The 24,932-nt window shown below is 37.4% G+C and overlaps 1 protein-coding gene across 6 annotated transcripts in view; it reads right to left on the bottom strand.

Annotated features, from left to right (window-relative positions):
- ARHGAP24 (Rho GTPase activating protein 24) overlaps positions 1–24,932 on the bottom strand; it is a 466,342-nt gene that overhangs the window by 24,494 nt on the left and 416,916 nt on the right. For all 6 annotated transcript variants that reach the window (XM_052641698.1, XM_052641700.1, XM_052641702.1 and 3 more), the window contains one exon: positions 21,214–21,421. In XM_052641698.1, coding sequence (XP_052497658.1) covers positions 21,214–21,421 — 208 coding nt within the window. The remainder of the gene's footprint in view (positions 1–21,213; positions 21,422–24,932) is intronic.

The raw sequence follows: 24,932 nt of genomic DNA, 5'->3' as shown, positions 1-24,932 counted from the left end.
ATGCTTCATTTGTTTGACTTAAACTTCTTCTGTATATACCAGGTGGAAAGTCCCTGCCAGGTGTGTGGTTGTAAGAAGTATTTTATACTTTCCAGAAGTTGCTTATTTATAATCTATGTACAATATAGGCCTCTGACTAATCCGTGATAAAGGAATCTGACAACAATCCCTCTTGCTCATCCTCTAACCCCACTTCCACCTTCCCTGGTAAACAGACTCACGCATATAGATGAGGAGAATGCCACAGTGATTACAAGTATAATACCACACAGATCAAAACCTTAAAAATTTTAAGCCTCAAAATCAGAAGTGGGAATTTTTCACTGTGGATACTATGTACAGAACACACCATAATCCGTTGATTTAAGTGACTAAAGTGAATTTCCAGTGTACCAAACAGTAAATTTATTAAAGTTATTGCAAAGTTCTTTGCAACACATACAATGAGATGACCTAAGATCTGCTTGGAATTAATAAAAAATAATGTAATAACCATCAAATCGCAGGGAGACTGTATATGAGACTGAAAAGTTCAGGAGCATTACCAAGATGAAGCCTGCCAATAAACTGTCTAAAACTACACGCTGTTCTGTGTGCCAAATTCACCAAGACATAGAAAAGTGAGTCCAAAGTCAGTAGGCAGTTCCAAACTAAACATTTACAAGATAAGTCTGGTTCTGTTCTAGCTTTTCTTTTCTTTTTTAATGTATCTGTCATAACCAGATACCAGTACACTTTTTGGCAGTAAAATCTGAATCTGGTTAGACTGTCTCGCCTCACTGTAGTTATGTAAGAGTCACTGCTGAATTACATACAACACCAAAGGACAGTTTTATCCGTCTGGACCACACTGAATTAGTGCTTGTCTCCAAGAAGCCTCCAGGCTTAACAGCGGTGATGGCAGAGAACTATATGATGACCCTTGCTATGGACTGAACACCTGTTTCCCCCAAATTCATATGTTGAAATCTCAGCCTCCTATGTGATGATGTTTCGAAATGGGACTTTGGGGAGGTAATTAGGGTTAGACGAAGTCATGAGGGTGGGACTCTGGTTTGATGGGATTAGGGTCTTTATAATAAAAGGCACAGGTAAGCTTGCTTCCTCCTCCACTTGCTCTTGTGCACATGCAAGAGGAAAGGCCAGGTGAGTACAGGGTGAGAATGTGGCCATCTAAGAGCCAAAAAGAAGGTCTTTACCAGAGTCCACTCATGCTGGTATCCTGGTCTTAGACTTTCAGCCTCCAGAGCTGTGAGAAAATAAATTTTTGTTGCTTAAATCACCCAGTGTGTGGTGTTCTATTAAGGCAGCCTGCGTGCATGCATGCCTGCTCAGTGTCTCAGCTGTGTCCGACTGGAAGAAGCACAAGCTGGAATCAAGATTGCTGGGAGAAATATCAATAATCTCAGATATGCAGATGACATCACCCTTATGGCAGAAAGCGAAGAACTAAAGTGCCTCTTCATGAAAGTGAGGAGACAGAAAAAGCTGGCTTAAAGCTCAACATTCTAAAAGCTAAGATCATGGCATCTGGTCCCATGGCAAATAGGTGGAGAGACAGTGGAAACAGTGGCAGACTTTATTTTTTGGGGCTCCACAATCACTGCAGATAGTGATTGCAGCCATGAAATTAAAAGATGCTTACTTCTTGGAGGGAAAGCTATGACCAACCTAGACAGCATATTAGAAAGCAGAGACATTACTTTGCCAACAAAGGTCTGTCTAGTCAAGGCTATGGTTTTTCCAGTGGTCATGTATGGATGTGAGAGTTGGACTGTGAAGAGAGCTGAGTGCCGAAGAATTGATGCTTTTGAACTGTGGTGTTAGAGAAGACTCTTGAGAGTCCCTTGAACTGCAAGGAGATCCAACCAGTCCATCCTAAAGGAGATCAGTCCTGGGTGTTCATTGGAAGGACCGATGCTGAAGCTGAAACTCCAATACTTTGGCCACCTGATGTGAAGAGCTGACTCATTTGAAAAGACCCTGATGCTGGGAAAGATTGAAGGCGGGAGGAGAAGGGGGCGACAGAGGATGAGATGGTTGGATGTCATCACCGACTCAATGGACATGGGTTTGGGTGGACTCTGGGAGTTGGTGATGGACAGGGAGGCCTGGCGTGCTGTGGTTCACGGGGTCGCAAAGAGTCGGGCACGACTGAGTGACTGCACTGAGCTGACCCAGTGAGGTGCTAGGGAACACTACAACAGCAATCATGCAGTGACATATATGTTGTGGGCTCCCCAGGTGGCACTAGGGGTAAAGGCCCCCCTGCCAATACAGGAGACACGTGAGACAAGGGTTCAGTCCCCCGGTCAGGAAGATCCCCTGGAGGAGGACACGGCAACCCACTCCAGTATTCTTGCCTGGAGAGCCCCATGGACAGAGGGACCTGGCGGGCTACAGTCTATGGGACTGCAAAGAGTTGGACACTATTGAAGCAACTTAGCGCACACACACACACACACACACACACACACACACGCACACACATCTATGTTACATTGAACAAACACTGCATGCCTTAAACTTACACAATGTTTTACGTCAATTACATCTCAATAAAAATAAATTTTAAAAAGTTTTTTCAGTTACAAATTAATCAACATATAGTAAAATGAGTTAATATGGTCCTTATGACTTGGGATCCAAGGTCCAATGTTATGTCCAAAGTTAACTTGGAAGTAACACTCACACTCATGGTGCATCATTTTACTATAAATAACATTTTGTGTGTGTGTGTGTGCATGCGCGTGCTCAATCACGTCCAACTTTTTGTGATCCCACAGACTGTGGGTCACCAGACTCTTCTGTCCATGGAATTTTCCAGGCAAGAATACTGGAGGGGGTTGCCATTTTCTTCTGCAGAGAATCTTCCTGAACCAGGTATCAAATGCACGTCTGTTGCATCTCATGCACTGGCGGGTGGATTCTTTACCACTGTGCCACCTGGGAAGCCTCATAAATGACATTAATACCATACAAACTTGTCGTATGCTATGAAAAAAAATTTCCCATAAATTTTCCCCATAGAAAATAAACCTGAGGTCAAAAAGTCACAAAGATTTTATTAAACTAAGACTCTATTCATATTTATAGTGTATATAATTCCTTAGAATAAGCATAAACCTAAAGAATTATTTGAAGGTCACCAATGATATGATTAGAGATAGTCTGTTTGCAAACCACAGAGATTCTGCCTGTGTATTTACATATTATATATACTATATATATATATACACACATATATATACATACTAATACACATTAAGGTACTACAAATGCAAATAAGCAACATGTAAAACCAGTCGGTGTTGAAGACATTAATAAGGAAACAAAGTTATGTTAAAGAAACTTTGGTGGTTAGTTTTCAATAACTAGAAAAATTATTTGTTATACTTAACTCTGAGTTGCAAGGAATTAGGCATGATTGAGCACACACACACACACACACAATATTAAAAGTATGCACTATGTGTGTTTGAATGTTACTTCTAAGTTAAATTTGGATATAACATTGAACCTTGAATCCCAAGTCACCAGGGCCATATTAATTCATTTTAATATCCATGTTGATTAATTTTGTAACTGAAGCATATTTGTTTACTTTATTTTTAGTGAGATATACTTGACATATAACATTGTGTTAGTGTAAGGTGTTATTCATAGAGTTTTTGACGATGTATCCAATTGGTTTTATGGTGTGAAGAAAACGAATCAAGACTCTCCCTGATTGACTTGCATGTTGGACTTTGTTTTCTCTCAGTGCCAGAAGAATTTTATTATATTTATTCAGAATTGTCTCAGGAGAAAGCTCTACTCTTTGACATTGCACAGAGTATCTATTGTTGCCAATGGAAGAAGTAGCTAGTTTGCTACGATTTTTAATAAACATAGGCATTTCTAATATAGGTTGGGAGTCACGATGGAGTAATATCCACACGTTAATACTTTCTCTGGCTGTTCTGTGAACTATGATTTCCTAAATTCATGAAGTGTGAAATATATGCCAGGAAATGCATGAATGATTTAAAAAATTAGAAAATTATTGTCAATTCAGATGACCTATTTTCAGGTGGATATAAAGAAACCACTCATAGTAAGTGACACAAGAAAACTCATCGACAGATATTTTAAAATTATATTTAACAGATTGCACTTATTATTCATTGGATTATGTGACTACAGTTTGAGAGAAGCGGACTAAGATACTTCTTGTTCACTTCACATTTACCCCAGTAATGGCTCAGGAAAAAAAAAACTGGAAAGAATAATATATATTTGCTAAGCAAGACCATCCCAAAGAAAATGAAATGCAAAAAAAGCAAAATAGCTGACTGAGGAGGCCTTACAAATAGCTGTGAAAAGAAGAGAAGTGAAAAGCAGGGGAGAAAAGGAAAGATATACCCATTTGAATGCAAAGTTCCAAAGAACAGCAAGGAGAGATAAAAAAAGTCTTCCTCAGCGATCAGTGCAAAGAACAGAGGAAAAGAACAGAATGGGAAAGACTAGAGATCTCTTCAAGAAAATTAGAGATACCAAGGGAACATTTCATGCAAAGATGGGCTCAATAAAGGACAGAAATGATATGGACCTAACAGAAGCAGAAGATATTATAAAAGATGGTAAGAATACACAGTAGAACTATACAAAAGAGATCTTAATGGCCCACTCACCTAGAACCAGGCATCTTGGAAAGTAAAGTAAAGTATGCCTTAGGAAGCATCACTAAGAACAAAGCTAGTGCACATGATGGAATTCCAGTTGAGCTATTTCAAATCCTGAAATATGATGCTGTGAAAGTGCTGCATTCAATATGCCAGCAAATTTGGAAAACTCAGAAGTGGCCACAGGACTGGAAAATATCAGTTTTCATTTCATTGCCTAACAAACGCAAAGAATGCTCAAACTACCGCACAATGGCACTAATTTCATACACTAGTAAAATAATGCTCAAAATTTTCCAAGCCAGGCTTCAACAATACATGAACTGCAAACTTCCAGATATTCACGCGGGTTTTAGAAAAGGCAGAGGAACCAGAGATCAAATTGCCAACATTCGCTGGATCATTGAAAAAGCAAGAGAGTTCCAGAAAAGCATCAATTTCTGCTTTACTGACTATGCCAAAGCCTTTGACTGTGTGGATCATAATAAAGTGTGGAAAATTCTGAAAGAGATGGGAATACCAGATCACCTGACCTGCCTCTTGAGAAATCTGTATGCAGGTGAGGAAGCAACAGTTAGAACTGGACATGGAACAACAGACTGGTTTCAAATAGGAAAAGGAGTACGTCAAGGCTGTATATTGTCACCCTGCTTATTTAACTTATAAGCAGAGTACATTGAGAAATGCTGGGCTGGAAGAAGCACAAGCTGGAATCAAGATTGCCGGGAGAAATATCAATAACCTCAGATATGCAGATGACACCACCCTTATGGCAGAAAGTGAAGAGGAACTAAAGAGCCTCTTGATGAAACTGAAAGAGGAGAGAGAAAAAGTTGGCTTAAAGGTCAACATTCAGAAAACTAAGATCATGGCATCCGGTCCCATCACTTCATGGCAAATAGATGGAGAAACAGTGGAAACATTGTCAGATTTTATTTTTTTGGGCTCCACAATCACTTCAGATGGTGACTGCAGCCACGAAATTAAAAGATGCTTACTCCTTGGAAGGGAAGTTAAGACCAACCTAGACAGCATATTAAAAAGCAGAGACATTACTTTGCCAGAAAAGGTCTGTCTACTTAAGGCTATGGTTTTTCCAGTGGTCATGTATGGATGTGAGAGTTGGACTACAAAGAAAGCTGAGCACCGAAGAATTTATGCTTTTGAACTGTGGTGTTAGAGAAGACTCTTGAGAGTCCCTTGGACTGCAAGGAGATCCAACCAGTCCGTTCTAAAGGAAATCAGTCCTGGGTGTTCATTGGAAGGACTGATGCTGAAGCTGAAACTCCAATACTTTGGCCACTTGATGTGAAGAGCTGACTCATTTGAAAAGACCAGGATGCTCAGAAAGATTGAAGGTGGGAGGAGAATGGGATGACAGAGGATGAGATGGTTGGATGGCATCACTGACTCAATGGACATGAGTTTGAGTAAATTCTGGGAGTTGGTGATGGACAGGGAGGCCTGACATGCTGTAATCCATGAGGTCGCAAAGAGTTGGACCTGACTGACTGAGCGATTGAACTGAACTAAAGTACACTATGATTATGTAATTATCCAGTGAGATGTGAATGATGATCTTTCACATTTTTTGTTTATAATGAGGTATGCCATCTTTCCTAACATCTGACTCCTCATGTACAGACATGAAATATTCTTTCATAGAGGCTTTATACAACTCTACCAGCATTCATATCTTGACATTAGTAACTCTATGTACCTGAGACTGTCACATAGCTCCTGCTGGCTTCAATTGTACCCAGCACTTGAAACATTATGAGTTGTAATTTCACTTTCATGTGGTCTTTGAAATCCTGGCAAACAGTTAATGAACGTGGCTTAGCTAAGACAGAGAAGTTACAGCTGTGTTTAGTTACTTTACAATTTTATGTTGTCTGCCTACATATTTTTCCCTTTACTAAACTCCACAGATGGAATTTCAGGAGAAACAAAGGAAATGTCATCATCATAATACATTCAACAATTAATCTTTTTTTTTTTTTTCTGAGAGATTTCAGATTATGCAACCAAGAATGTTCCAGAGAAGCATTGTTGATGTTCTGATGCTGATGGGCATATGCTAAAAATATCTTTTAAAATTCCCCCAACAGCATTTAAAACCCACGTACATAATTTAATATTTTCATTTAAAAAAAAAAACAGAACTAAGTATCATGCATAATTTTTCTACTTATTGAAAACTAAATAGCAACCAAAGTTTCCTTACTATACCTTTTTTTCTTATTAATGTGTATTCAACACTGACTCTTTTGCGTGTTGCTCATTTATTTTTGTAACCATCAGAAGTTTGGGAATTTTTGGAGGAGGGGGTGCTGAGTGGCAATGCATGTGGGATCTCAGTTTCCAACTGTGTTCCAACACATGCACGGGAAGCACAGAAGGTTAGTTAACCACTGAACCACCAGGAAAATCAAAATTTTGGAAGATTTTGATTATCTGACTCTAGGATAAACAATACAGGAGGCAAACATTCTTTTCCAGAATACTTATTTTCTTCTAATAAAGTCCATAATGTAGGGAAAAAAATCTTTGTAAAGATTTACAAAGGAGATGGATAAAGGTTTAGTTTTACATTGCTGAATCTATAATTCATAGTCCTAAAAGGAATTTAAATGGATTTTCTGGTATATCCATGTGACTCTACAAAATCAACACTGAAAGTGTTCAAATCCACTCAAAACTTGTCCCTCCTTTGGACACTTCAGTGGTCTTTTATTACAACACAAAAGCATTCTCCACATGTGAGCTAAATGATACCATCCCAGTTGGGGCTTCCCAGGTAGCTCAGTGGTAAAGAATTTACCTGCCAAGGCAGGAGATGCAGGAGATGCAGGTTTGATCCCTGGATCAGGAAGATCCCTTGGAGGAGGAAATGGCAACCCACACCAATATTTTTGCCTGGAAAATTCCATGGAGAGCAGAGGCCAACATTACAGTCCATGGGGTTGCAAAAAGTCAGATATGACTGAGTGACTGATCACACATGTATATATTGAGGGAAAGAAGAAAAAGTTTTAAAAGAATCCAATTATATACTTATTGTGGATCTCACACCAAAATGTTGTTCAGCTCTTTGTTGGAAAGGATACTTTACTACCACATATACAGTAAATCCCCTATATTACAGCTCTTCGAGTTGTGAACTTTCAAAGATGCAAACACATATTCCATCCATGTCAGTGTGTGCCTGATAAGTAGTGTTCAACTCTTTGTGACCTCATGGACTGTAACCTGCCAGGCTCTGCTGTCCAAGAATTCTCCAGGCAAAAATATTGGAGAGGGTTGCCACTTCCTCCTCCAGGGGATCTTCCCAACCCAGGGATCAAACACACATCTCTTGCATTGCCAGGCAGATTCTTTACCACTGAGCCACCTTGGAAGCCCAATGTCAGGCATGACAGAAATCACAGCTTGTCCTCCATTTCCTATTGCTGATAATCCTTCGGCTCTACCATCTCCCACCCCCTTCTCCCTCCCCCAGTCAGTAACTCTTCTTGCCTGTTCACTCAACACCAGTCCCTGTAGGCCAGCTGTTATAGTGTACTACTGAACTTGTCAAGGTACTGTACCGTAAGATTAAAAATGTTTTATTTTTGTGTGTGTGTGTTTTTAAAGTATTATTTGTGTTAAAAGTATTATAAACTTATTACACTATAGTACAGTATTTGTGTTAGTTGGGTACCTAGGCTAGGGCAGGAGGAGAAGAGGGTGACAGAGGATGAAATATTTGGATGGCATCATCAACTTAATGGACAAGAGTTTGAACAAACTCCAGGAGATAGTGAAGGACAAAGATTTATTGAATGTCTACATTGTGTCAGACACTGTTGTAGGTATTAGGGGAAAAAAGATGATCAAGAGTCTTAAAATTCTCTACTTTCTTTGAGCTCATGTTTTAGCTACACATGCAGAGCTTTGCTTTACAAATATAGATTTTTAAGTGAATATCAACAGTGAGATCCTCATGAGTGTGTATATGTAGGCTTTCAATAGTTCACAGATGTTTACCTTAATTCCCATAATACAATTGATTCTTTAGCAATTTTTCAACCATTTCCTTATAATAAATTATCAAGATAATCAGAAAATAAAAAACGATATGCCTTCTAAGATGTATTTAAGAATGGCTCATACGCATATAAAATGATACACAGAATCAGTGACATCAAGGAAATGCAAACTACAACAATGAGATACCATTCCACATTCACTAGAATGTCTAGGATTAAAAAAAGAAACACTCATACATTGCTAGTAGAAATAGAAAATGTTACAGTCATTTTGGAAAACAGTTTGGCCATTACCCAAATGTTCAATACAGATAAAGCCTAGCAATTTCACTTGTAGGTGTGCACCAAAGAGAAATGAAAACATGTCCACGCAAAATGCATATTCACAATATTATTTCTAAAAGCCAAAAAAGCAGAAGCAACTGAAATATCTACCAACCAATAAATGAATAAACAAACTTTAGTATATCCACAAACTGAAGTTCTATTCATGAATGCGAAGCAACAAACTACTGATATTTGCTGAAATATGGATGAAGTTCAAAAGCATTATGCTTAAGTGAAAAAAGCTGGATGCAAGAGACCATATATTGAATAATTCTATCTATACAAAATGTCCCAAAAAGGGAAAATCTATATAGAGAGAAAGTACATTAGTGACTGCTGGGGAGGAAGGGCTGCTACGAATAACAATAAAGGGTACAAGAGATGCTATTTGAGTGATCAGAATGTTCTAAAACTGATACATGGTAAGAGCTGCATAATGTGGGAAGTCTTTTATAACGTGGGAAATCTGTTAAAAATCACTGCCTTGAAATGGGCAAATTGTATGATATGTAAAACGTAACTCAATACATTTATTTCACAAAATATATACTTTTAAGGGATGTACTTTCACCAAACTCCTGCAAGAATATTTGCAATCTGACTTACAAGACACACAAAAACATATTTTCAGAATATAAGACCTTATAGGTATCTTATCTGTTTCAGTAGGAATTGCTATAGAGATTTCAAAACTGAAAAGAAGATATTCTGTATTAAAACACCGAAGAATTCATAGTTAAGCACAATTTCTGTATCTATGTGTTCAGGCATATTACTTTTCCTTGTCACGCATGCATGCTATGATGCTAAGTCACTTCAGTTGTGTCCAACTCTTCGCGACCCCATGGACCACAGCCCGCTAGGCTCCTCTGTCTATGGAATTCTGCAGGCAAGAATACTGGAGTGGATCGCCATGCCCTCCTCCAGGGGATCTTCTTGACCCAGAGATCAAAACTGTGTCTCTTATGTCTCCTGCATTGGCAGGAGGGTTCTTAACCACTCATGCCACCTGGGAAGCCCAAAATGTTAAAACCATCATCATCAATGTCATGATACTCAAATGACAATAAATAAGCTAAGTGCCTTCTTCACATTGTACCATTTATTCCACTTTCGTTTTGGTTTTGTTCCACAATGGTTTTGTTCCACGTTCGTATATTTTTAAGTGCATGAATACAATTGAGGGGGTTCTTAGGGATTATTTCCATTTTACATACAAGGACACTAGGAATTTGGAGAAGTTAAGTAACTAGTCTCATATTGTTAACATGTGAAGTAAATGGTGCCTGCTTCTCATCAAAGTCTGAACTCTTATTCCACCACTGTTTCTTACAAATAAGTACACAGATGCCAACTGACAGATATGCCACATACTGGGAAAGTTCTTGGTTAATTGGCTATTTTTTTTTTTTTCCATCACTCAATCAGGTTAGTGGAAATGAGCTTAAATTTATTCAAAATTAAACTGAAAGGAAAGAGAAATTCAGGTCCCCCACTTCAGATGTATTGAATTGCTAGTCTATGTCTGACGCAGGATACAGCATGCTTGGGGCTGGTGCATGGGGATGACCCACAGAGATGTTTTGGGGAGGGAGGTGGGAGAGGGGTTCATGTTTGGGAACACATGTAAGAATTAAAGATTTAAAAAAAAAAATACATTACCAAGAGAGTAAGCATAATGGAACATGACAGATTTCCAGCTAACAATCTGTCTTACATAAAGTATTTAGTAAGTATTCATTTGAGCAAGTATTTTCCACATATGAAATATTTTCCCTGAAGCTCATTAATTTTTCAGACCTTGGTATGTTTACAAGAGGGTTTCATGAGACTCTTGCAAGTTACACCCATGGTTCAAATTAGATATGAAGCCAAACATTCAAGGAAGTAGGCCTGTCAGTACTGGCACAGAGTGGACTGTACTCCCCAAAGTATGGTTGTTGTCCAGTCACTAAGTCATGTCAGACTCTGCAACACCGTGGACTGAAACACACCAGGCTTCCCTGTTCTTCATTATCTCCGAGAGTTTGCGCAAACTCCTGTCCATTAAATCCGTGATGCCATCCAACCATCTCATCCTCTGTCACCCCCTTCTCCTCCTACCTTCAGTCTTTCTCAGCATCAGGGTTTTTTCCAAGGTCCTGGCTCTTCACATCAGATGGCCAAAGTATTGGAGCTTCAGCTTCAGCATCAGTCCTTCCAATAAATATTCAGGGTTGATTTCCTTTAGGATGGACTGGTTTGATCTCCTGGCAATCCCAAGGGACTCTCAAGAGTCTTCTCTAGCACCACATTCAAAAACATTGGTTCTTTGGTACTCAGCCTTTTTCATGGTCCAATTCTCACATCCGTACATGACAATGGGAAAAATCATAGCTATGACTATATAGACCTTTCTTGGCAATGTGATATCTTTGCTTTTTAATATTCTGTTTAGGTTTGTCTTTTCTTCCAAGGAGCAAGCATCTTTTAATTTCACAGCTGAAGTCATTATCCATAATGATTTTGGAACCCAAGAAAATAAAATTTGTCACTGTTTCCACTTTTCCCCCATCTATTTGCCATGAAATGAAGGGACCAGATGCCATGGTCATAGCTTTTTGAATGTTGAGTTTTAAGCCAGCTTTTTCACTCTCCCTTTTCACCCTCATCAAGAGGCACTTCCAAATCAAGTGCCACATGGACAGGACATTAAGTGATAACAAATGACACAGTAGCAACACTAGTCCATTTTTGATTTGCTATTCCTGATTATTATATCAAGTAGGAAGTACCAGTTGGGGTTGAGAAGTTCTCAAGTGCTTCTGCCACCTGCCAATCTTCACTTTCATCAAATAAACAGAGCTTCCAAGGGTCAGAGTTTTCCCAAAGCAGCTATATTCAGATAGCAATTAATAATATGCTTTGTGGCCTTTGCACTTGTACTATATTAACCTTGTATTTATGGCAAGTGATGCTGTTTTTAGGGGGAAAATATCAAGTTTCTTTTACAATGAAATTGATCAAAAATAAAAACAGTGAAAAAAATTTAAGGAAAAACATCAGAAAATCAAGCACAGGTGTTATAAGAATATGGTCAAAGTCAGGATAGTCCTATGTCATTCAACAGACATTTGAAAAGTACTCTAAAACAATGGTTATCAGTCTTGTCAAGCCACCATAATATATAAGAACTGCATCAAAATATAGAAGTGTTAGGAGCTACCATAGCTAAATAGATGCCCAGAACTTTGGAGGACTGACTTCCTTCTGGACTTGGGAAAATCACTCAGTTGCTGAAAATAAGTAGCTAATTTGCTGTATATAAGTTCAGAGCTTGCTTTAGGTGAACTCCTGAGTCTGTTCTTTGCTTTTCCAACTCTACCTGTTCTTATGCCCTCAAGCTACTATTTTCTTTCTTCACTTTCCACAATTAGGCTCAGCAAGATCTTTGATTTACACTATGATACAAATGCTTTATGTCTGTAGTATGTCATCCAACTCCACAGTGCTTCAGTTTTCACATGGATCGAAATACTGTTGTTCAGTTGCTAAATTACATCTTACTCTTTGTCACATCATGGACTGCAGCACACCAGGCTTCCCTGTCTTTTACTGTCTCCTGGAGTTTGCTCAAACTCATGTCCATCGAGTTGGTGATGCCATCCAACCATCTCATCCTCTGTCGTCCCCTTCTCCTGCCTTCAAAATCTTTCCCAGAATCAAAGTCTTTGCCAATGAGTTGTCTCTTCCCATCACGTGGCCAAAGTATTGGAGATTCAGCTTCAGCATCAGTCCTTTCAATAAATATTCAGAGTTGATTTCTTTTAGGATTGACTGGTTTGAGCTCCTTGCTGTTCAAGGGACTCTCAAGAGTTTTCTTGACATCAAAGCAAAAGTATAGGGATGTACTTTTTAGGCTGTTGTACAATTTCAGACCCATTTTAGCAGATAGGAAATATTTTATTTTACACATAAAATGTATTCCCCAGAAAGTAATTTATCTTTCACGACAGTGTAAGTAAGACCTGTTTAGCCGAATCAGAACTAATACACTGCTCCCCGTAGTGCTTGATGTTAATATTTGCCTCCATTTCCTATATTAGAAAACTGAGGCACCTCACTATAAAGAAACAATTTTCCTCCAACCCACACTTCTGCAGCCCACTGTCTGTCTACCATGTCCCAAGTTGTGGTTAGAACATCATGTGTATAAGAATGTATATAAACATTATCTGAGGATTTGCCTGAAATGCAGATTCCTAGGTATCCTCAATCCTTTTAAATCAGAATGAGAGCCACTGGGGTCTGGGCATCTGGACCTTGAGATTTCTCTCTGGGTCATTCTTTTCCAAAATAATGTTTGAGAATCTGTAGTGTATCCTTTTCAAGTTCACTTTTTATAACTCAGGTCAGTAAGGCTAAAAATTATATGGCTACCCAGAGGGTAAAATTAAAATGGGTCTGGTTTTTCTTTCTCCTAAACTTTAGGTTATTTATTTATTTATTTTCATTTTCATCTGTAGACTTGAAGTTTGTTTAGTGATCCTGAATCAGTCACGAACACAAATGAAACAAAACAGAAGAGTAGGAGGGATGAAGGCAGAATGAGCTCAGTATAAGCCGGAGGGCAGTTGGGATACCTCGGACAGCAGCTGTCTTATGGGATTCTTGGACAGAGTGTGTAAAATTGCAGGCTTCTGCAGCCTTCTGTCTTAGCTCTTAAAGGTGGTGGTATAAGTGTGTAGTTATTTTGTTGCTGAGCAATTAATGCTACAATGTGACACCCACATGGCCATTTTTGACCCTATCTTCCCAGCTCTTCCAAACTGCATCTTCTTTAACAGCTGATACCATCTGGAGAGCTTTGGAAACAAAATAGCACTTGGCTCCTAATCTGGTTTCACACATTCTGCATTTCATTTTTGTCCCTTCAATGTGGGGAAGTTTAACATAAAATGTTATATTTTGATTTGTTTCACTATGAAACAGAAATAATTAAGAAAAGAATGGTTAGGAACTCCAACATCTGTTGTTTTTTACAGTTGACATAAACTGATTAAATACAAATTCTTTCAGGTCAGTGAAAGTGTCCTTTCTCACAGACTTCCCTTTGGTCAAGGAGTCTGTGGAAATACCTCATTTAAATGTAGGAACAAGTCATTCATACATAAGGTCTCAAACCTGGACCTCAGAACTGGGAAAATAGCATTTGATACCATTAAAGAAGAGCAGAAAGCGCCTGGTCTCATAAAAGCTGGCACATGCACATGCAATTTCTAAATTCAAGCAGTCTATGTTCTAAGTTTCTCTTTCTCAAACCATCTTTTTTTTTCTCTTATAACACAAGATATTTCCTTTCATTCAAATATGAAATATTAACTTCCAAATGGATCCACAGCTTCAAAAGCACAGGCTGATTTATGGACATAGATGCTTAGCAGTGTACGACTGATGTAGGCAAAACACTGAACACAACAACAAAGGAGAATGAGACAAGCCCAAATGATGGTAGGAGGAATTACTATCAGTTCAGCTCGGCCGCGCAGTCGTGCCCAACTCTTTGCAACCCCATGGGCTATGAATTATTATATTATCCCTAAAATTGTGTTTATGAAAATTACTTAGTGACATGGAAAGTTTTTTATGATACAGTGTTAGCATGAAAAGGCAAAATGCAAAAACTGTGTGATTCCAGTATTTATGTGTGTGTGTATATATATATATATATCTGCATTTAGATAAATCTTTATTTTTATTTAGTACATATCAACTTATATATATATAAAACAAGATCTCTCTGGGTTTTTTTGTTTTAAAATATTCATCTTTCTTTCTTATATGCGTCTATATTGTATACAAAATGTTATAATTTAAAATGTGATTTTAATAATGTTTATATTAAATTTTAATAGCATTATACTTTTATAAGTATAAAATGTTATCTAAAAAGCTTACTTTAAAACTCAAATTTTTGAGCTTAATATTAGAGCTATAAGGTGATGGCACCCCACTCCAGTACTCTTGCCTGGAAAATCCCATGGACAGAGGAGCCTGGTGGGCTGCCATCTACGGGGTCGCACAGAGTCGGACACGACTGAAGTGACTTAGCAGCATAGTACTATTAGGCCTTAATATTAAAATTAGAGATGGTCTTTGCAGAATTCCTGTGAGATTTTCTTTCCAGATTTTAATAAAGATAAAGATGAAAGCTAAATCCGGTTGACTCTTTAGCAAAATATAAGCTTTGTTAGAATAAACAGGGGATACTGTTTATTCATTCTTATTCTTTAACATAATTCACAAAGAAAAATTTCTGTACTTTGCTTTATATACTAATATCTAGTCAAAACATTGCACAAGATCTGTATTTTTAAACATATTCTTTTTTAGATCACTTTGATGATGAACACTGGTGAGAATAACTTGAACTAGTAAATGTTCCCAAGCAGTTTGCCTTCACATCCCCCCAAACTGAAACCTGATCACATGAAATTTTAAACTCAGCCAGTTCACTAAAAAATCTGATGGGCTGAATACTGTACTTGAACACATTTCCAAAAGTAATTCACTCTCCTTGGAAAATTATGGATTATTTATTCCCAAAGAATATAGTTTACAATTACACTTGGTTATAAACATGTTACTCTTTTTATTTCATGGTCCATGTATCTGGGAATTCTTTTTTTTTTTTTTTATCAGCAGCAATTTGCATATCTGCCTCCCTATGACTGAGGGACACAAGCTTAACAATTTACTTATCAAAACAAGCATATTCAGATTGCTAGAGTGTGATAATATGATCTCTTTTGATTTTCATCCCTAGCTCCTGATCAGAGCTCCTAAAACCCTTGTAATTTCCTAAATTATAAGAATATAGAAGCATCTTTTGTTATTTTCTTTTTATCCCCGGTTCCTAAAATAGTTCTGGAATGAGGAAAGAGAAAGGAAAAATTCTTCGTTATTCCTACCAAGTTCTTTCAACTGTGTCTGAACTTACTTAAGGCATCCTTGAGAAAGTTCTTGAGGAGGATGAAGGGTGGAGTGGGTGAAGGGTGGTTGCCAGAGAAACCAATCAGGTGAATAGAGGGTTGGAACCTTAGCCCCAGTGATTAATCAATCATTCCTATGGCAAGAATACTGGAGTGGGTTGCCATTTCCTTCTCCAGTGGATCTTCCCAACCCAGAGATTGAACCCATGTCTCTTGAGTCTCCTGCATTGGTAGGTGGATTCTTTACCACTGTGCCACCTAGGACTGAAATCCCTGTGTAACGAAGTCTTCATAAAAATTTCCTCACTGAAGGGGTTCAGAAAACTTCTAGGTTAGTGAACATGTCCAAGTGTGAGGAAGGTGGTATAAGTGGGGAGGGTGTGACTGTTCCGAGCCCCTCTGCCATCCCTGCCCTATGCCTCTCTTTCATCTGTGTTCCTGAACTGTATCCTTCTATCACAAACAAGTAATCTAGTAAATGGACTGTTTTCCTGAATTCTGTGAGCTCTTCTAGCAAATGGTTGAACTTGAGGACTCTCAGATTTATGGCTGGTTGGTCAGAAGTACAGGTGATAACCTGGTGGGACTCATGATTGATGCCTGAAGTGGGTGGGGGGTGGTGAGACAGTCTTGTGGAAACGAGCCCTTAACCTGTGGGGTCTGAGCTAACTCTGGGTAGTTATTGTCAGAACTGATTAACTCATAGGATGGACAGTGGGTGTCCATCAAGAACTGGAGAATTTGCTTGTTGTGGAAAACCCACACATGTGGTGCCAGAAGTGCTCTGTGAGTAGATTAGTAGAAAATATTAGTTTTCTCTCACAGAGTGATTTTTTTCTTTCTAACATGTAAATAAAATCTTTCCATTGGTTTGTTAAGTGTCTTTCAATGGATTTCCATTTCACTTAGAATAAAAATGACATTTCTTATTATAACCTACTGCATTGTTCAGGATCAAACTCTTTCACCTCATCTCCAAGGACGTCATTGGTAAATATTACCCAAGATACATGGAGGAAATAATACAACCTACATCTACTTTTTTTCTGAAAATAGAGGTTGAAGGACTACTTTCCAGCTACTTTTGAGACCAGAATTTCTTTGATAACAGAAGTAGTCAAATGCATTACAAGAAAAGAAACTGCTGAGTCAGCAACCATGATGCAGATGGGTTCAAAAATCCTCAGCAAGTTGTTTCCAAGTCAGGTACAGCAAAATATTAAGAGTAATACATCACATCCAAACGTGGTTTATTCTAGGAGTGCAAAGATGGCTTAACATTTGAAATCCACCTCATTAACATAATTCAACAGAAGAATCATAGAATTTCTACAGTAAATATGGGAAAAGTGGACTTGATAAAATTCAGTTGTCAGTCATTATTAAAACTTAGCAAATCAGAAATAAAAGAGCATTTTCAAACATGATAAAGGGCAACTACACAGAACTTATAGCTACCATCATGAACAATAGCAAAAAACTAACAACTTCTCTCTATATATAAGAAACATGTTCACTCACCATTCTAGTAGAATAGTTTTTAGCAAGGACAAAAAGTCAAGAAAAAGGAATACAAAGCATATCAAAAAAGAATAAATAAAACTCTCATTATCTACAGTCAATAAGGTCATGTATAGAGAAAATCATAAGATCTAAAAAAAAAAATCCTCTAGCATTTATAAATAAATTTGTCAAGTTCATAGGAAAAAATCTCTCTATAAAAATCATATTTATATAATCTAGCAGAAGAAATTAGAAAATTAAACATAAAAAGCAATGGTATATATCAGAGCATTAAGGATGAATGTAACAAAATAGAGCAAAATCTTACAGTGAAAATTACAAAATACTGCTGAAATATGAAAAGTCCTAATGATACATTGAGATGGGCTATGTTCAAGGATTAGAAGATTTCATATTTTTACACTGTCATTTTTCTCCTAATTGATTTCTAGAGTAATGAAATATCTATCAAAATCATATAGGCATTTTTTTTTTGTAAAAATTGACAAACTTACACTAAATTTTTTAGAGATATGCTAATGTTCTAGAATATACAAAGCAGTCTTTTTTTTTTTATTTTATTTATTTATTTTTTTAAAATTTATTTATTTATTTTTTTTAAATTTTAAAATCTTTAATTCAAAAGCAGTCTTGTAAAGAACAAAGTTGGGGAACTTACTCCACTTTATTTCTAGATTTTAAAGCTACAGCGATTTTCTCTTAAAATAACATCCCCCAAATTCTTCCTTTCCTGAACATGTGTGCCCCTTCTGTCCACTCTGGAGTTTATTTCCCTTCCCTGAAATCTAGGCTGCCCCTGTTTCGTGACTTGCTTTGACCAATGCGGTGCTTATAAGCTTCCATATTCGCTCTCTTAGAAGCCTGAGCCATATTTCACTGAGTCTGATTAATCTGATAGAGATAAAAGTTGCATGAAGAGACGCTCTACTGGATGTGAGACTTCAAAGAGAGAGAGAGGACCATGCAGCCTCCAGCAATCTTCTGTGTATGCTAAGTTGCTTCAGTCGTTTCTGACTCTTTGAGACCCCATGGACTGTAGCCCTCCCAGCTCCTCTGTCCACAGGATTCTCTGGGCAAGAATATTGGAGTGGGTTGCCATGTCCTCCTCCAGGGGATCTTCCCTACCCAGGGACTGAACCCATGTCTCTTACGTCTGCTGTGTTGGCAGGAGGGTTCTTAACCACTGGCGCCAGCTTGGAAGCCCAGCTAGCTTAGTCCTCTCAGATAATGCTCCACACATGTGAGTGATGCCTTCTTACATCCTTCAGACTTAACTGATCTATATTAACCAACACCACATGTTGGAGAAATGAGCACATCTTCATCAAGTCCTGCCTGAATTGCTGATTTACGAACAAGTGATTGGTTGTTCTTGCTGATGCCACAAAATTTTGGGGTCAGTTCATATACCAGGGTAGAAATCTGACTGAGCAAATGAGTGACACTCCTTTTTCTCAAAGCAGGCTAGTAACATCATCATATCATGCCTTATGCTGAAATATTCTCTATAAGTCTCTTCTACATATTTTCCAGGGAACAGGCGGTTTCTGTAGATACACTTCAGAAATTAGAAGATAAGGACATTTTTGTGCAGCATGAAATTAACTGAAAGACCTTTCGGATTAAATTTCTGATTATAAAAGTTAAGGTTTACTGAATTTATAGTATAAAAAAGAGGAGTACATTCCTCATCATTACACAAAATTAATGTTTATCTTTTTTATATTTTCTTTAGTCTCAGTGCATTGATGCATTTTATGAAAAAATGCATTTTTTGCAATTGGGATCATATTTTATATAAAGTTTATTGTTAGCCTATAGTTATCAGGAAATAATTGCTTACAGGGCACATCTCTTCTTAGAACTACCCTAAGACATAAAATAGACCCTTATTCTCACATTTAGCAAAGATCTGTTATCAGAAACAAACTTCAGATACTTAGGAGAATTTTTAATAAATACACTTTACTATTAAGGTCATCTGCATGTACTGAGATGATTACATAAATACAAAGAAAAAGGCCATTGAAATGTATCAATGTCACATGAAGTTCATTGTACAGAATATTGTTTTCTCATAATGTGTTATTTTATATGAGAATCCCACTGATAAACTTTTTTCTAATTTTAGCACAAAACTTTACATTTCTCCTAGATGAACCATTGTTTATGTATTCTAAACAGGCCTGAACTATGGAACCACTGAACTTTGGTTTTTTTCAAAGTATAGACTAAGACATGAGGCTCCCCTACCAAAAGTATATCTGCATTTTTGAAATGTATTCTCTGACCTTAGTTTTGAATTCATTTCCTTACCTCTCCATTTAATTTTCTATCAGGGAGGATTTATGAATCTTTATAAACTGTGATACTTTTTGTAAAATTAATTTACCTGTCTTATTTTTCCATTTATCATTATATAATTAGCATTTTCTAAACATTTCAATAACTAAGCAACATTTTATTATAGTAATCATGGTACAGCTAGAGATAATAGATTGGTGTTCATTCTTCGGTATTATAGAAATTATAAGAAACAACTCTGCACTTCAATTTTTTCACAAATTTGTTTTTTTTCTAGGATTAGGCTTTCCTTAAGGGGTCTTGAAATATATTACCAAATTTCTTTAGAAAGATTACAATGATCTCTACTCTAATCATGAGGGTGCATACCTCAGCACACCTTGCAATCATTGAGTAGTATTATTGTTCAGGATTTTGTTAATGTGACCAGTAAAAGGATATCAAATGAGTTAACATGATTTATTATTATTATTATTAGCAAAAACCCATACTCTCAATGATGCTTCCCTTACCTTGTATCAAGTATTCAAGAGTCTTTTGGTCTATTTGTTCTATAGACCTGTGTCTATCCATCTGATAATTCTATACTTTCAAAGAGAAAGTATACTACACGATTACCTCTAACAGTGGGAAGTCACAATATAAATGTTCAACATTACTGAAGTAGTTATATGTGACATAGCTGCAGAGTGAAATGATTATTACAAATTATGCTTACAGAGTTTGCCAATGATCAGATGTTAAATTAGAATATGTTGGCATAAGGGCATTTCTCAACTATCGATATGAAAAGAAAAACTTGTTTCTGTTGAATTTAAAAAAATGAAGAGGTAATTAACAAAATATTTTCAGTGTTCAACTCAATTAGTGGAGTTATGGGTGTTTTATGCATTCTTCACTATAACTTTCATTGTTTTCTAAATTGTACCAAGCTATATACTTTTCCTTGCTTCCTTGCAAATCTATTCTAGATTAGGGTGGGGCTATATATTTAAGACACAATGCTTTTAATTACATTGTCAATATCCCAAGCTGTTGATCAACACTTTAAATATTCTTTATCTGAAAGAATTCAAAGAAACATCAAACAAGAGAAGACTGCTATTTTAAAAATTCACTTTTCCAATGTGAAAGTTTAATATTTGATTTGAGAGCAAAGGAAAAGAATAAATAATAATGTTTTAAGGGGGGAAAAGCATAGCAGAGAAAGACACCTAATACCACATTTTTGATTCTGTAACTTAATAAACACAATCCATCTTTGTGAGGCCATATAATTCATCTTCTAAACTGTGAGAATATCAATTCAAGTTACACCATTTCAGCTCACAGCAATCTTTCAGGTTAGTTAGTGTCTCAGTGAAGGATGATTAGTAAAATCTTGAAGTCTACCTGTCAAATGACGGCTTCTCTCCACAGTCAAAAGCATCCTGAAGTTCCTTCACGAGGTTAGCCTGGCCTGGCAGTCGGAAGAGACCCTCTTCCTTCAGCCCCCTTTGTCGGATGAAGTCCACACACTGCTCCACCAACATTGGAGCCAGGCGGTTCCCATATCTCTTCTCATAGCGAACAGTATCTTCCAATTTCTGTCCAAAAATGCCTGGAGAAATAAAGGATCACAATGAATTCAAGAAATTCATCTGTTCCTAATATATAAGTTTAAGCAGCCTCTGGGAGATAGTGAAGGACAGGGAGACCTGGCTCTCTGCAGTCTATAGGGTGGCAAAGAGCTGGACATGACTCAGCGACTGAACAACTGCTACTACTTCTTTGTTCTAACTGCTGGACCACAAGAGAATTCCCCTCTCTTCACTTTTGTTTTCTTTTTCTTTTTTTAAATAAAAGGGCACCTTTTGTTTTCAATCAAGTGATGATGCCATGATTATAATCAAGGTGATAAACCATGAAAAGAGACACAGAATTTTCACCCATATAAAATATTTCAGGCAGTGTCTGCTTTTTAAAATCTTAAACTATTAATTTACTGGAAAGAAAAAAAAAAATTGAATTATGAAGCTCTGTGTTCCAAAAGTGAGGAGACAGGGTCATGGTGGTTTTTCCTAACAGGAATGAGTATCTGATTACATATTGTCTAGAATTAGCAGCACATGGGGGTAATAAAAATCAAAACCATTTTGACCAATTTTATTCATTATTTTTAAATACTTACAAATGATGCATTTCTTTGTGCATGCATTTGGGGCTGAATATCCCCACTCTTAATCCTTGGTACCCCACTGATTAAGAAACAATGCCTCTAAAATATACTAATATGAGTTGGAACTTGGAAAAATAACCAACCAATGAGAACAGAGGAAGAAAAGGAGCCAAAGCAAATATGATTCCAATGTTCCCAGATGGGATGAATATTACTGAAAGGTTTTAATGGCCTAATGAGTTTCATAAAGGGGGAAGAAAAATTAGTTGTGCATGTTGAAACTATGTAAGACTCCGGAATGTTTGGGGAATTATTTCAAAACCGTTAAGTTCAGGATTTAACAATAAGAACATATGCTTTACTTCTCTATCGGTAAAATAATTAATGCAAGGATTCAGTAAAGTAAAACCATCACATTCCATGCAATAAACACTTGCTACCAAAGAGAATATTCTTAGCCTAGGCAGGAAGAAAAACACAACGAATGAAACTATTCTCCACCTGGTATCAAGTTTAGCACTAACAGATTCCTTTTAAGAAAAAGGGTTGAATGATCTGATATTAATATTTAAGTGCATATAAAACAACTGGAAATTAGCTGAGATTGTAGACTTTACAAGAAGTTTCTCGATAATGGTATGTTAAACTTGGAATCCCTGATCTCTGGGTTTTCTGTTACTTGAAGCAGTGTCCGATACTTTATGAAGTGGTGATAATGATTTGAAACTATTTTAGTATTTTAATAACAAAGCTTAAAAATTGATTATGAATGAAGAACACTGACTCTTTCTCTATGGAGCACTTTCATGCTTTCTTGCTTGGAATGTTTGGATTCTATCCCAAATTAAGGAGATAGCCTTTCAGAGGCACTTATAAATTAAATTTAAAAAAATAATGTTAACATTAGGGAATAAATCTTCTCTATATGATTTTTCACTTTTTTTTTTTTTTTTGGACTGACACATTATTAACACATAAGGTATCTCCCTAAATCCAGCAGAAAATCTATTAAAGATGTTCCAGTTCAACCTCAATGTGTGCTACAAATGAGAACCAAACTTCCAAGATTTAGTTTTACACAGTAATGAAAAACAGTCAAGCATGCTTTTCTAATCAGGGTTCCTTTATTCCCCCAAAACTCAGGGAGGTGATAAAGGATACAGTAAGTTTTGCTTTAGATGGGTATTCTGGTTTTCTTTTTCTCCCCCTGTTACACATAGGCTTGCCTGTATGATAAGAATTTTCTTAAGTAGAGCAACAAACTAAAAGCCAAGAGCCCCCAACATTCATTCATGCATTAAGTACCTAACATGCACTAAGTTGTTGACATGTATTCTCTTATTTCCATAATAAATATACATGGTAGCTATATCATACCTGATGAAACTGAGAGAGATTAAATACATAAGGTTAGTTACACAGCCGGAGAAGACAATGGCACCCCACTCCAGTACTCTTGCCTGGAAAATCCCATGGATGAAGGAGCCTGGTAGGATGCAGTCCATGGGCTCACGAAGAGTTGGACACGACTGAGCGACTTCACTTTCACTTTTCACTTTCATGCATTGGAGAAGGAAATGGCAACCCACTCCAGTGTTCTTGCCTGGAGAATCCCAGGGATGCGGAGCCTGGTGGGCTGCCGTCTATGGGGTCGCCCAGAGTCGGACACAACTGAAGCGACTTAGCAGCAGCAGCAGCAGTTACACAGCACCAAGTCGCAGAATGGAAATCCTTATCTAGACTTAGCCTTACAAATCTTTGCTTGTCTCTGAATACTTGTCCTCTTCCTCTTTATTTAACTCAATTATCATGTGTTCTCATTTTCTAGTAATTTAAAATATTAATAAATTCTAAAAGTGAAGAAAACAGTGTATCTTTTCTGTGCTCTGAAATATGGTAATAGCTAGGCTGTATTTATGTATGCCAGGCATGGGTACAAGCAGTTTATCTGTACTTCTGTTACTTAAAACTCACAGCATTCTAGGAGGTAGGCACCACCATTTACTAAGGAGGAGGCTAAGCACAGAACAATTAAGTAACTTGCTGAATGTCACAAGGTAAAAGGTGGAACCAGGATTTGATCAAGGCTGTTGAATTTCAGAGGGACTGTGTGGGCATAAAGGATAAAAATTGAGTTACAGAGGAAGAGCCAACTCATCAGGAAAAGACCCTGATGCTTGAAAAGATTGAGGGTAGGAGGAGAAGGAGGGCAGAGGATGAGATGATTGGATGGCATCACCAAATCAATGGATATGAATTTGAACAAACTTTGGGAGACGGTGAAGAACAGGGAAGCCTGGAGTGTTGTAGTCCATGGGGTCACAAAGAGTTGGACACGACTTAGTGACTGATCAACAATAGAGGAAGTAACCTGCCTTTTACTAGTTTTCTGGCCTCAATACCTGTCATCATATTAAGGGTGGGGGAGGAGATTTCTGTTGAGAAAATGAAAATCTGGGGGAAAGGCGGAAGAAAGGAGAAGGAAAAATTCAGCATCCTGGCCAACAAAATGATTTCCTTAATATAAAGAGCTATACCCATTTAGCAACAGAATATGTAAAAGAGTTTTAGAATGTAGACAATATGTACACATGCTTAGAATAAAAACAGTAATTTTCTGCTGTTTATCTGGTCTTGCAAAGATTTAGGTAATGATTAGTTGTATACCCCCAGTCTGTAGCATTAGAAATAGAATGTTCCAAAGGTCTCTGACTTACAAAGGTAGATGGTGAATCAACTTCTGTATAAGAATTTTTTGTTTTTGGTGTGGAAGCCAGGGAGAAATTGTGTGCTTAGTCACTCACTCATGTACGACTCTTTGCGAGTCATGGACTGAAGCCTGCCAGGCCATTTGTCCATGGAGATTCTCCAGGCCAGAATACTGGAGTAGGTTGCCATGCCCTTCTCAAGGGGATCTGCCCAACCAAGGGGTGGAACTCAAGTCTCCCTCATT

The sequence above is a fragment of the Budorcas taxicolor genome, chromosome 6 (assembly GCF_023091745.1).
Source record: "Budorcas taxicolor isolate Tak-1 chromosome 6, Takin1.1, whole genome shotgun sequence".
In the NCBI taxonomy this organism is placed as follows: Eukaryota; Metazoa; Chordata; class Mammalia; order Artiodactyla; family Bovidae; genus Budorcas; species Budorcas taxicolor.
Note: the sequence above shows the minus strand (reverse complement) of the source record. Positions and strands in the feature narration are given on the sequence as shown.